Source organism: Ursus maritimus, unplaced genomic scaffold, assembly GCF_017311325.1.
Source record: "Ursus maritimus isolate PB19 unplaced genomic scaffold, ASM1731132v1 scaffold_2, whole genome shotgun sequence".
In the NCBI taxonomy this organism is placed as follows: domain Eukaryota; kingdom Metazoa; phylum Chordata; class Mammalia; order Carnivora; family Ursidae; genus Ursus; species Ursus maritimus.
This window is the reverse complement of record NW_024424452.1, coordinates 76,371,711-76,386,458: the sequence shown is the minus strand read 5'-3', so window position 1 is coordinate 76,386,458 and position 14,748 is coordinate 76,371,711. Positions and strand designations below refer to the sequence as shown.

Below are 14,748 nucleotides of genomic sequence, written 5' to 3'. Positions count from 1 at the left end.
AGTTCTGTTTATTAACTTGAATGAGAGAAGTGACTTCAAATACTTGAAGTATATTTATAAAGATAAGTAGGAATGGCAATATAAATGTTTTTCTTCTTTCACACTCCAAATGACATTAACCAGAGTTTGAATACAGATATAATTTTGGATTCAGGTACTACAGACATAATGAAAGGAGGTAGATTTTTATAAAAATAAGTACATTTTAAGGGTACGAAATAGTGTTATGACGTGATATATACTATGACTATATGAAGAATGTTCTAAACAGCTGTATGAATACTAGGACAACTGTGAAATACCACATAAAGGAAAATAAAATTTTAAATTACAACAAAGAGATTCTATCTTGGTCTGAGATTATGTATATTATGTTTTATGGCAGAGTCGGCCATTTTCTCTAACAAACAAACTGATAAACTTCTAAAAACTAATGGAGAAAAAGAAATATGAGCAAAGTATTACTTAGAACTGTTCCATACTAATTAAGTCAAAAGAGAACTAGTTTCTCCATCATATAGTATGTAGAATTATATCTTCTTAAGCATGGTTAATAATTGTAAAATAAGAGATATATCCAACTTACTAAAGATTTATCAGGATAAACTCCAGCTCTTAGTAGAGATGCCTTCCAGCTGTCTACATCCTCCTGTGAGTCACAGGCCAGCTCAAGGAAACGATAGTCTTTGTATACATTCCTGGAATTAAAAAAAAAAATTGTGCTTTTAGTCTGAAACCAAATTCAAAATGATTTTATATCACTGTAGACAATGATGATACAAATGACAGTCCAAATGGATAATTCTCTGAAAGTCACTGGAGGAAAATAAAACCAATTCATCGCATTTAAAATAATTAGCAAATTCCTATATTTATTATATAATCTTTTAAAAACTTCACATTAAAGAATTCAGAGCCACTTGTACTGCTAAGCAATAAGAAGGGAAGGAAACAGAAATGCTCTCAAGATGATACACTGGGTGCCAAGTCAGAGTGGTGCCAGGGGAATGGATCTGCTGTTGCCTAATAATTAATCAATTTTCTGAAACCATTTTCTAAGTCTAAATGGTTCATAAAACTTTAAAAGGTAAGGAAATTATCTTATAAACTTAATATACTATCCTAGATTCAAAACAGGAACGCTCATTGATATTGAGAAAAGAAAAAATAATTAAATGCCTACAAAGTGCATACTGACAACTCGGACAATACTGTAACTTTATTTCTTTTCCTAACAATAAAATAATACATAAGATGTAATACATGCCCATTTAGAAAGATTTGGAAACTAGATAAAAGTATAAAAATGGTGCCAATCATCCCTTTTCCATGGTTTACAGATAAACTTATTTCTTTACACTCTTGTTCTATCAGTCTTTCGCACAGCTGAGGTCTCCCCAACCCCCATCTCTCTCTGTCAATTTGGAGTCCTTTTTTACTTACTATGATATTATGGTCATTTACTTATGCCATTACATTTTTATAAACATCAAATTAGAGTGGCATGATATTCATTAAAATAAATGTCTGATAATTTACTTAACCTCTTTCAAATATTAATTAGGTAATTTCCTTCTTTTTACAATCAGAAATACTGCTTAAGTGAATATTTTTATCCATAAGCCTTTCACATTTACTCCTCTTACTTTCTGAGGATAGATGCCTATCAATAGAGTTACAGGATCAAAGTCAGTCATTTTTTAAGACGCCGATAGGCATTACCAATCACCCTTCCAGAAGAGATAATCCAATTTTGACGGATACTAGCAGAATCCCAGAAATTACAGCCTTTTTCTCTTCTTATTCTCTTCCAGGGTATTCTCATTCGTGCCTAACAGCCTTAGTTTATACCTACACTCAGATGGCTCACAAGGTCGTATCTCTTGCCCAGGACTGGCCCAGATGCACAGTGGCTACTGACTTCCCCACTTGACTATCTCAGAGGCACCCTGATATGAACTGAATCAGCGATTTCAGCTTGCCATTCCCTCCCTTCCACCCCCTCATGCCCTCTTTCATATGACCCCCTAAAAGTGCACTTCCTGGTCACACTATCACCCTCCCTCAAACATCGCTGTGGCCTCCTCACGGGTCTCCCGGCATCACATGGCTCCTCTAATTACGCTCTCCCCACGGAATCCTCATGTTTTCCTGAAATGGGAATCAGATAGTTTTACCCGTGGAGTCAAACATACACCACCTGCTTTTAGGGAAAGACTACACTGTCTCTCATGGCCTATAAAACCCCGTGTCATCTGGCCTCTTCCTCTCCAGCTTCTTTTCACACTCTGCTTTCCCTTGCCTTTTTTTTTTTTTTTTTTTCCTTCCTCCGGCCATGCTGGCCTCTTTTGCTTCCTGAAATGTGCCATGCCTGCTCCCAAGGTCTCTGAATATGCTGCTCTCTGCCTGTAGCTCTTTTCTTCTGCCCTCATTTCACAATTAATGCCTACTCTTTCTTGGAATCATTGCACAATTAATGCCTACTCTTTCTTGGAATCTCAGATCATATTTCTATTTACCTTTCCTTCATAGCACTAATTACAGTTGTGAATTCAGAAATATGTGTGTGTTTGTTTTTTTAATTTCTTATTTATTTATTTACTTGCTTGCTTGCTTAGATATTGTCTATCTTCTCAACTAGCTCATAAACAACATTAGGACAGGAAATGTATCATTTTTATGCTTATCATTATATCCCCCAGGGGATTCTAGGAAGATGATGACTTAATTGTGCTCTGCTTCCTCTCCACTTCTAACTCAGGTCAAACACATCTTCTTTTCTTGAGTCAAGCCGACTTTGGGACTGGTACTCGGGTAGAGGGTGTGAGCTAGATCCTGCTGTGGTACTTTCTTGCCCTGGGCTGAACAGAGCTTTGGGACCACAGCAGGAAAACTCTAAGGCAAGGACCAGCATGCAGCAGGCCTTTGGTAAGGCTGTCCCTCAGTGGTCACAGGACTCCTGGGTGTGCCTGATCTTCCGGCCCTAAGGAAGTATGGGGAGGCTGAGTTTTCTCTACCTTAATGCAAAAGAAAGTCTCCCTCCTGGTGCCTCAATACGTAAATGGCAACTTGTCTATTTTGGGCCTGGGATGACTGAGATGTCTTGTGCCTTCCCGCCCTCACAGGACCAGTCCACTTAAGGTATCCAGCAGCTGGACCTGTGCCACAACGAACAAAGGACACTAAGAGGACATCTGATGAGGAGGTCTCCCAGCCAGAGAAAGCAAGAATGAAGACAGCAATCAGAACAGTGTATCAATAAAGAATGTTGGGGGAAGCAGAATAGTTAAGTATTTGAAGAGGTACAAGTACAACATTAAGAAAAACTTCCTGAAACTAAAAAATAAGATTTTTTAAGTCAAAACATTTAGTAGTAAAGGATGATGAATGTTGAGCCTAGGATTAGTAGTTTTCAAGATCTAGTGGGAGAATTTTAAAAAATACAAAGAGAAGTTATGAAAGTGTGGAGGAAAGAACATCTAACCTGTAAATAATAGGAGTTCCAGAAAAAGTAAAGGAAGTGTGAGGGAAGCAAAATAATTACAAAAAAGAAACTACTTTTTAAAAAAGAATCTTATCCTGGTTTTTAAAAAGATCTGAGTCTATACATTTCAAGTGCTGTTTCATGTGTACTTGATGAGAAAAGATACCATGTAGATATACATTTATACAATTCTTGAGCTCTGAAATAAAGAAAACATTTAAAAGTCTTCTGAAAAGACATAGCAAGTTGCTTAGGAAGGAGAAAGAATTAGACTGGCACTGGACTGAACATTCAAAATGTAGATGGCAATGAAGTAACATGAATGGACTCTTAAGAGGACTGCAAAGACCCATATCCAGCTGGGATATCACCACACCCTCCACCTGAGGGAGCGCCTAAGCAGGGATGAGATTACAGCAGACCAAATGAAACTGAAGGGCACGTCCAAGGTGAGGAAAGATAAAGAGGAAAAAAACAGTGGCAAGCAACAGAACTTGGAACATCCACAGAGCTAAATCAAAATAAATTATGACAGCCCATCTAAGAATATGGAATATAAGCGCTAAAGAAAGACTCTTACAGTAAAAGAGACACACTATTCAAATAGTCTAAAAGTTGGGGTAGGATAGGAGGAAATAAAAATGCTCCCCAGGTCTTCTCTGATGGGTGCAGGGGCAGACAGTGGGGCAGCAAAGGGATCCTAGAGGTCTCAGTAGGAGAAGTGGGCATGGGGAGAAGCAGAAGAAGAAAGAGTTTGGGAGAGAAATATTTGATAATTTGCCTCATGGAATAATAGGGCTACGTACTGGTGATAAATGAAAATGTTAATGAAATTAAATGTACAATAGAACTCTCAAAAAAAAAGAAGAAAAAGGAGAAATTAATAGCCTTTTGATCAAGTAAAAAAAATATAAAAAATTCAAAAGAATAATAAGATGGCAGGAATAAATTTATGTATATTGATTATGAAATTAATGATAGTGGACTGAATTCTCTCAGCCAGTCAGTTAATTTTGGTTTTAAAAAAGTTACATGTTATTTGCAAAAATAAAGGAACAGAGAAAGAGAAATCAGACAGGCACAAAACAAAGAACATAAATTCAAGAATGGCACTATTAATAATAGATGAGATAGAATTTAAAAGTACTGAACGAGATAAATAGTTTAAAAGCTCTAAATAGAAGAAAGAGAAATATTATAGAATAGTATAAAGTACAATTTGTGAAGATTGGAAAATACTCACAAAACTGTTTGTACCAAATTACATAGTAGGGAAGGAAAGAAAGCAAATGCTACTAAAATTGCAAGAACTTGTAATAAATATATGTATGAAATCAGTTAAAATAAAAATATAGAAAAAATTTAATATGACTCTTTTCAAATGGGACAAATATAGTGGATAAAAGTAAGTAAGTAAGCAAACAGAATATAAAGACTTCATTATCCGCAAAACATTTACAAAAACCAGTCTTATAGTTGGACCTACACACATACACAATACCAGCCTTAAGAAACTTTAAAAAAGAGATTATATAGATCACATTCTTTAATCATAAATCAAAAGAAAGAAAGAAAAAGAAAAAAAAATTCTAAAAAAGGAGACCAAAAAACCCTTAAATATATTTTTATTTTTTATTTTTTTATTTTTTATTTTATTTTTTTTTAAGATTTTATTTATTTATTTGACAGAGATAGAGACAGCCAGCAAGAGAGGGAACATAAGCAGGAGGAGTGGGAGAGGAAGAAGCAGGCTCATAGCAGAGGAGCCTGATGTGGGGCTCGATCCCACAACTCCAGGATCACGCCCTGAGCTGAAGGCAGACGCTTAACCGCTGTGCCACCCAGGCGCCCCCTTTAAATATATTTTTAGATAATCCTTGTGTTACAGAAGAAACCAAAATAAAAATTATATATTATTTAGAAAAGAATAAAAAATATAAACACATTATATCCAACCAATGGACCACAGCAAAGACTATAGGAAAATTTATGACCTTAAATATGTTCATTATTTATAGAAAGGAGAAAAAAAAGTCAATATTCATCTACAGGGATTATAAACTTTGATTAAAAAAAAACAAAACAAGCCAAAAGAGGGAATTAACATAAATTAAAACCAAAATAAATAAAATAGAAAATATAAAAATAACATAAGGGATAAAGACATACACAAATATTTTTCCCCTTAGAAATAGATAATATAATACTAATTAAGGGAGAAAACAAAAGTATGCACGATCACAAATGAGAAAGGATAGGGTACATAGCCACAAATATAGAGAAGATGGAAAAAAATTAAAATCAAACATTATAAGCAATCCTATGACAAAACTAAGAACCTAGAGGAAATTAATAATACCCTAAAAAATACAAATTACCAAAATTAACTCAAAATCCAAGTGATTTTTACAAGACACTACTAGATTATACTTCTAATAACTTAGATATAGGAAAATATTCCATACATATTAGGAGAAAGCCTCCAAAATACATAGGATAATTTTTTTAATTGAGAAAATGATAAAAATCTTATTGAATAACTTGAAACAAGATCTTCATAAATGGAAAGACATATTTGACTGTGTTGTTTTGATTACACTATGTTCTTAGGTCTTACAAAGTGACTAGTGCTAGGAGGTATTCAATAAATATTTACTGAATAATGAATATCATCACACCCATAAAAATATTGTCTATCATCTTTAAAACACCTTTGCAAATTTTATAATTTAAAAGTGATTTTCCATTAAAGCTTTAATATTTTTGTCAAAGAGGTGAGCTTTTTAACATGTTTACAGAAGTGACATTTTTTGTTCTGATTTCATTAAGACTTTTTTGCATATTATTGGAATGATTTCTCACTTTTTATTTACATTAACCTGACATAGCTTTGTCTCTTCTTTTACTTTTATCCATTTGTCTTACTTTTTAAAAAGATATATTCGTTGTAAATGCCAACAATATAGTTGGGTTTTATTTTTTATCCCAATCTGAAAAGCACTGCCCATGATTAGGAAAGTCTGAATCATGTTTATTTCTTGCCATAGCTGTATAGGCTTGGTTATAGTTTTGTCATTTTGACATAAGCTTTGTTTTTTTTTTTTTTTTGAATGCTCCTCACTGTTTCCTTGCATATGTTGATAAATGAACTGTCTTTTGACTTCTATATTTTTTAGTGGTTTTCAGTTCTACAGGTAAATGACTATCTTTTTTTTAAACAGTTACCTTTAAGTTTTCCAAATCATCCCTGAATTCATTTTTGTATATACGAAATTCACAAATAAAACAATAATTACTGACTTCTTAAGGAATTTAAAAGCGTTTACTTTTTGCCACTTTATCTCACACATTTGCTAATCTATCTAGAAATACTGACCTAGAATATTATTTCTGAATTATTGTTTCCACAATAATTTTCTTTTTAAGAGTCCATTTTTTTTAGTTTAGTATGCAATTTTGTCACACTTAAGCAATTATTTAAATGGAACTCTGTATGTTTAACTTGAATAAATATTTACCGTCAGGCATTTTCTATCTGGATTTCCCCAAACGTAAATTCTTACTTGGATTCATTTTTTGAATTGGCTTCAAAGTACAGCTGGCTATCTGGATTTCTGGTTGGCACAAGTATCTACATTTCTTGCATTGATTCAGGGAGGATGTATAGGAGTTTCTTCTTGTTGTCTTCCTGTTTAGCTACATTTTTCTTAATCATTTTTCTTTTCTTTTTCTTTAGCAGTGGTCACTCATAAAATTTCAATCCAGGTCCCTCCATGAGTTTTGCAAATAGTCGATTAAGATTGCTACTTTCTCGTGCTTTTAAGACTTTCCATCTCCGTCGTATACGATCTTTTGGATATAGCAATGGATGGAGTAGAGCAAAAGAGAAGCTTCTAATTTTTCACCATCTTAAAAGAGAAATCATCTCATTTAATCTTCATTAGCGACCCTGCGAAGTTGGTAGCAGAGCTGTTTTACAGTTGAGGAAACTGAGATTTAGAGAGATCAAGTGACTCCCAATATCACATAGCAAATGAATGGCACGGTGTGGGTCTACCACAGTCCTCGGGATACGGCCTCCACAAGACAAATAGTTGTCAAATGAGTGGAGCAAATGAATGAATGAACGAATGAAAGAACTATAGAATGAACTTGGACTGTGTTTATTTTTAAAACCAACTTTTTTATTTTTGAGAGAATCCTTAACTTTCCACAGAAAATCTAAGATAAAAAAGTTTGAAGAGACAAACCACAACAAGCAGAGTAAGTACTGTTTATTAAAAGTGGGACATATTTAAAGAAATATATTCCCTAAGTAGGAAAGTTTACTGTCGTCAAATTTGAAAGGTCGTATCTTTGCTACAGAGCAGAAAGGGTAATAGATTACCTTGATAGAAATCAAAACCCATCAGTTCTTAATTATCTAATTACCTCTACCACAGCTTGCAGCTACCACTTCAGTTTCCATTTGAGGCATTTTAGCACACAGTGTGAGTCCCTTTAAGATGTAAAAGGTATGGGGAAGGCAAAGCTGGACAAATGCCACGGGAGCTCTTGGCCAGCTGGAAAACACGAAAAGTAGCGAGGGTACAGACTTTCCACATTCTCCAAGCAGATCTGAAGAATTCGGCTTTGGCCCATTCTCACTGACCTTTCTCCAGAGTATTTTCTTTCAGGGGCTCTTCACATGGAAAATCTTGATTTTTTTTTTTTTCCCCTCAAAGGATAGCCAAATTCTTGAGAGGGAAAATAATTATCTGGTTGAAACATTAGAAGAGGGTCAAAGGCTTCTGGTGGCTTTGGCTGCTTCATTTTTACCCATTTTTGAAGCCTCATCTTAGGCTGTGTCTAGACATCCAAGAAGAGTTGGATACAGGTCTAAAACACTGAACTGAGCTGATTTACTGGAAGTCTCATAAATTCTGTGGATGTAGCTTCCAGGTTCTCACCACACGCTGTAGCTGTATAGATAACCCACAGCAATTTGTACTGACTGAATTTTTTTGTTTAGTCTATTTCAACGGCAATCATGCAGATATGAGCTTCTGAATGATTTCACTATGAAATCAAGCTGAACTGCGTGTTTTATAGTTTGAAAAATAAGTTACCTCAACATTAAAAATGAGCATGAGAAATTTTATCCCAGAGGTAAAAGGTTTTTAAGTGCTACACTGCAGAGAACATGACCACATGATGAGGCTGTGTTTTGATGAGATGTGTAACTTTCATTCACATGTCATAAGAATATCTTTAGATTAAAAATGTGAGGTCTAACTTGTTTACTTATGACAGTAATTTAAACATCTGGGGTCAGACATTATCTATCCCTCAAGTCTTCTAAGTCTCCAAGCCATTTTTTTCAAATGTTTCTCATATGAAGACAATTCTAGATAACATCCTTTTTTACCCTTCTGTGGATTTGCTCTTTTTTATTTTATTTTATTTTATTTTATTTTATTTTATTTTTTCAGGATTTTTCTAATTATTTTTCTTTTTTTTATAATAATTTTCTATTATGTTATGTTAGTCACCATACAGTATATCCTTAGTTTTTGATGTAAAGTTCCATGATTCATTAGTTGTGTATAACACCCAGTGCACCATGCAATACATGCCCTCCTTACTACCCATCACCAGCCTATCCCATTCCCCCACCCCCCTCCCCTCTGAAGCCCTCAGTTTGTTTCCCAGAGTCCAGTCTCTCATGGTTCATTCCCCCTTCTGTTTATCCCCCTTCATTCTTCCCTTCCTTCTTCTACCGATTTTCTCTATTTTAAAAGGAGTTTGTGAAAATGACATGCCAGCAACTGATCACAAATCCCCGGAGGCAGGATTATCTAGATGCAAGGAAGACATTTGGTGGAATTTTTGCCTACTTTTTTGACAGTAAGCTTTTACTAATGTAAGCAAGTAACAAGTAGTAGAAAATAGTAAAGACCATGAAAAACACCTGTTGAAATCCAGACTGGGCCACTTATTATCTTACAGGACTTTCAGTAAAGCCACCTCTCTGAATTTCAGTTTACTCATCTATAAAATGAAGATAATACCAATATCTATCTCAGGCTTACAATGATAATAAAACAAGGTCATATATGTGTAAAGCTTGCTTAGCACACTGCCCTTCATCGGGTAAATATGCAAGTAAAATATACAAAATACAAAAATTACTATTATTCATTATTCTCACTGCCTTTAGGTCCTTTGCACTTGATCTCCTATCAAACCAGACCTCTTCTGTATTATTTTGCAACCAAGTAAAATTTATATTTAGCATTATTACATTTGATCTAGCTAGTCTGGCCCATTTCCCAATTTGCTCAGATGCTCTGAATTCTGATTCTGGCAGATATCATAGTCACAATTCTTCCTGCTTTGCATTATCTGTATTATTTATAATAACATAATATTCCCATGTCATTATCAAAGATATACTATAGAATTAAACAGACCTCAAAAGATCCCATACCACAGTTACATGTTCTGTTAACTTGTACCCACTGGTATTCAACAGTGAGACCTACGATTTAATCATAAATGTATCATACATGTACTATCAAGTCATGTCTCTCTATTTTCCCTCATGTATATTACAGAAGACTATATCAAGGTCTAAGTATATTATATCTACTCAATTCTATTAAAAAATTGAAGTCAGTTTGGCTGAACTTGTTTTTCAAGATTCAAAGCAAGTTCCTATTGACCACTGATTTCCTTTCTAAATGTATAACCATCAATTTTACAATTAATTACAAATTTATATAGCAGGGTATTGAGGATAAACTCATCAATCAAAATTTCCATTTAGTTATCCATTTGATTACTTTATACGTTTTCTTCCCTGAAATCTATAATACACACTTTGGCACTAACACTTGGCTGATAATCTTGCTTCATATTTCACAGGAAAAACACATACAACCCAATGAGAATGATCTATCTTCTTTCTTCCAAATACACCAGACTACCTGCATTTGCAACTATAGACTCTGCCTTCACCTTGTACAAGGAAAGGCCAAACCCTCAACTGATACAATGAGTCCCCTCTCTTCGAATGTCTTCATGAACTTCCTACAATCATGCCCTTTTTTTTTACTTCAACAATTTCCTCCTTTCTACTGTCAGATCATTCATATGGTATAGTACATCCCTTAAAAGCAACTATCTTAAAACACACACATACACTTTTTTTTGACCTTTCCAATCCTCTAAGAACTGCCCCATTTCTATTTGCTTCTACAGCAAAACTTTTTGAGTTATCTTGAATTATTTTCTCCATTCTCTCCATTCTTTCCTTAGTTCACCCCAGTGAGATTTGTGATCCTGTTACTCTGTAGACACAGGTCTTATAAGGTCATGTGATCTACATCTTTGCACAGCAAATGCTCAATTCCTTATCTACACATTACTTGGCTTCACTGCAGCATTTGACATATTGACCATTCCCTCTGTCTTCAATCATTTTCTTCTCAAGACTTCTGTGATACCACATTCTCTTGACTTCCACACTTCTACATCACTGACTACAACTTCTTAATCTCTTTTGATGTCTCCTCTTCCTTTGTTAGATCTTCAAATTCTGGAGTGCCCTAAACTCCTTCAATGGTCCACTTCCCTCTATCTGTGCTGTTGGCAAGGTGACATTTCCTGTCTGGGAATCCTAAATACCATTTAAATGCAGGTAACTCCAGATGTTTGCACTGAACTATAGACTCCTACATCCAAGCCAATATCTTATCTCATTTGGACGACATCTCCTTGGCACCTTTCTTGCTCCACTCTCTACACAGAAGCCACCATGATTATACATTACATCCCACCCTGTTTAAAATCTTCCAATGACTGCCTACTCTAAGTAGGAAAAAATTCAAACTCCTTGCCATCCCTGGTTTATCTTTCCAGCCCTCAGTTTCCCTTGTTTATGTTCCTCCAACTGCAATGTAAGTTCAATAATGGAACTTGAAATGTTCATCAATGTATTTCTGGTATTTCCATCATATAGTAGGTACTCAATAACATTTGTTGGCTGACTGACTACCTTTCAGCCTTTTCTCAGCATCCAAAACTCTTCAAAGACTATTGACAATGAATCAATGATACCAAGATGGTACGTTATCATAAATTAAGAACTAAACCTGTGAATTCAATAATACAAGTTTCATAAGCTAGGACTATGAATTATTTTTACATCTTAGAGAGCATATTCCTCATTTCATGTAGTGAAGATAAAAAGGCAATACACTAAAACTAGAAATTATGATAAAAGTTAAACAGAAAGAACTACAAAACCACTTAAAATAAAGTAAAACTTTCCCCAAAACTTGTCTCAAATAGCAACACAAAACTATAATTACACACTATTTAGTAAACAGAAAAAATAACATTACACACCAGATTGAAACCCAGAACATGCAGCCAAAATTTTATTCAGAGGCAAAATCACAGCCATGTATGCCTTATTATTTTTTTAAAAATAAGCAAAAAATACATTGCCAGCATTGAATTTAAGATGTTGGAAAATTATAAAACTAATCAGAGCAGAATATAGGATATAATAAAGTTAAGTAAATATAGAAAATTGAACTATCATTTATAAATTTAAGAATCCATTCTTTGATGAATCCATGAAACACAGCTCTGTAATATCTAGTAAATATAAGAAAAATAATCAAAATCAGAGAGGATATATATGATTAACAGGGAGAAGATTAATTTTTTAAGAGATGTTGAATATACTTTTATGATAGTAAATTTATAGGTATCAATGTTGGATAAAATTGCTAAAAAAATAGGAAATCAGAATCATAAAATCTTCCCTGACCAATATCCACAGGATAAATTAGAAAAAAAATTAATACTTTTCTTCAAAATAGTTCTGATCTCAGAGAGTTTTATAGGTCTTTCTTTCCAAATTTTAAAAGGAAGATTCTTCTACACAGGACATCTCAGAAATATCAATAGGCTAGTACACATTGTAAATCTCCAAGCAATGAACCTGCTATGTATGCATGACTCTCCAAACTTACTTGACCCTAGAATCTTTTTTTCTTTGAACTTATCACAGGGCCAGTATTTTAAAGACCAAATTTTGGGATATGTTTCTACAAGCCAATCTCACTTATGAATACAAATACAAAACTTAAAAAAAATATATTAGGAAACTGAATGTAACAAAATTTTTAAAAATCTGACCCCGAATAGTCAAAACAATCTGAAGAAAGAAGAACAAGGCTAGAGGCATCATGCTCCCTCATTCCAAACTATATTAAAAAGCTATAGTAATCAAAACAGTTTGGCATTGGCATATAAACAAATGGAGATCAACAAATGGAACAGAATAGAGAGCCAGAAATAAACCCACACATACATGGTCAGTTAATTTATGGCAAAAGAGCTAAGAATATACAATGCAGGGGAAGGATAGTTTCTTCAATAAATGGTGTCAGTAAAACTGGACAGCTGCATGCAAAAGAATGAAACTGAACCACTATCTTACACCATATACAAAAATTACTCAAAATGGATTAACACTTGAAGGTAAGACCTAAAACTCTAAAAATCCTAGAAGAAAACATAGGTCATAGCCAGCTATTTGACACTGGTTTTAGGAAGGATTTTTTGGATTTGACACCAAAAGCAAAGGCAGTAAAACTACATCAAACTAAAAAGCTTCTACACAGCAAAGGAAACCATCAACAAAATGAAAAAGCAACCTAATGAATGGGAGAAAATATTCATAAATCACATATCTGGTATGGGGTTAATGTCCAAAATATATAAAGAACTCATACAACTCAATGGCAACAAAATAAAACAACAATCTGATTAAAAAATGGTCAGAAGATCTGAATAGACATTTTTCCAAAGAAGGCATAAAAATGGTAAATAGGTACATGAAAAAGTGTTTAATATCACTAATCATCGCAAATCAAAATCACAAGGAGGTAACACCTCACCCCTGTTAGAATGACTAATCAAAAAGACAAGAAATAAGTGTTAGCAAGGATGTGGAGAAAAGGGAACCTTTGTGTATTGTTGGTGGGAATGTAAATTGTTGCAGCCGCTATGGAAAACAGTATGGAGGTTGCTCAAAAAATTAAAAATAAATACTTCTGGTATCTACCTAAAGAAAATGAAGAAACTAACTCAAAAAGATATATGCACCTCCATGTTCAATATAGCATTATTTACAATAGCCAAGATATGGAAGTATATATTCCCCTGCACAGGGAATGGGTGAAGGGGGACAAAACATACAAACTGATATCCAATTGCTTATTCAGAAGTTGATAAGAAAGTAAATCTTAAAGGCTGTCAACACAAGAAAAAACATTTTGTAGCTATATATGGTGACAGATGTTAACTAGACTTATGATCATTTTGTTACAATTTCAAATCACTGTGCTGTACACTTGAAACTAACGTAATGCTATACGTCAATTATACCTCCAAAGAACAAAAATCCAGTTACGACAACAAGTAGGGTTTTTCCTAAAAGAGTTTTCTACAAGGAGTACTAAAAAGAGACCACTTGCATTCAGTACCATGGATAAGCGGACCACTCACAAATCCCAGAGTTTCCTTCTAAGCTATAGTCGCATTCTGGATATTTCTTTTTTTAAACCCAACCTCATCAATGGCTCCTCGCTGCATTAGGATAAAGACCAACAACCTTAACGTGGCCTATATGGCTGTAAGTGACCTGGACCTGACTCTGGCATGCCTCGCTCTGCTATCAGTTGCATGAAGACACAAAGCTATCTTGACCCACCTCAGGGTCTTGGTATATGCGGTTCACTCTGCCTGGAACAATCTTCCCTTCTCCCTTCACCCAGTCTATGTTTACGATCTTCTAGTGTTAGCTTTAACAACCCTTAAATTCCCCAAATGGTTAGGTCACTCTCATATAAATTCTCATAGAAATTGTCACTAACAGTTGTAATTCAATAATTATTATTTGCTATCGGTCTCCTTCCTTGTATGTAAATTCCCCCCATTCATAGACTTAAGTAGAGCAGGCAGCACACAGACTATACTCTGTAAATAACTGTGAATGCGTGAATGACTGACTGAAGCAGCCACCAGTGACTGAATAGCTCAGTGCCCGTCATTTTCTTCAAATATTTGACTTTGTCTTTCAAGATCAGCCTCAAAGATCAAGGGGGTAATTTTAAATTGGAGGTTGGCTATTGTATATTGACTCAAACGGTCAGGACTCATTGCCAAAGAAACAAGTTCCTTTAGCCTGCCTTGATTTGATATTC

The 14,748-nt window shown here is 34.5% G+C and overlaps 1 protein-coding gene across 8 annotated transcripts in view; it reads right to left on the bottom strand.

Annotated features, from left to right (window-relative positions):
- Nucleotides 1-14,748, bottom strand: part of DNM3 (dynamin 3) — a 522,795-nt gene that overhangs the window by 105,339 nt on the left and 402,708 nt on the right. For all 8 annotated transcript variants that reach the window (XM_040636206.1, XM_040636208.1, XM_040636209.1 and 5 more), the window contains one exon: nucleotides 587-698. In XM_040636206.1, coding sequence (XP_040492140.1) covers nucleotides 587-698 — 112 coding nt within the window. The remainder of the gene's footprint in view (nucleotides 1-586; nucleotides 699-14,748) is intronic.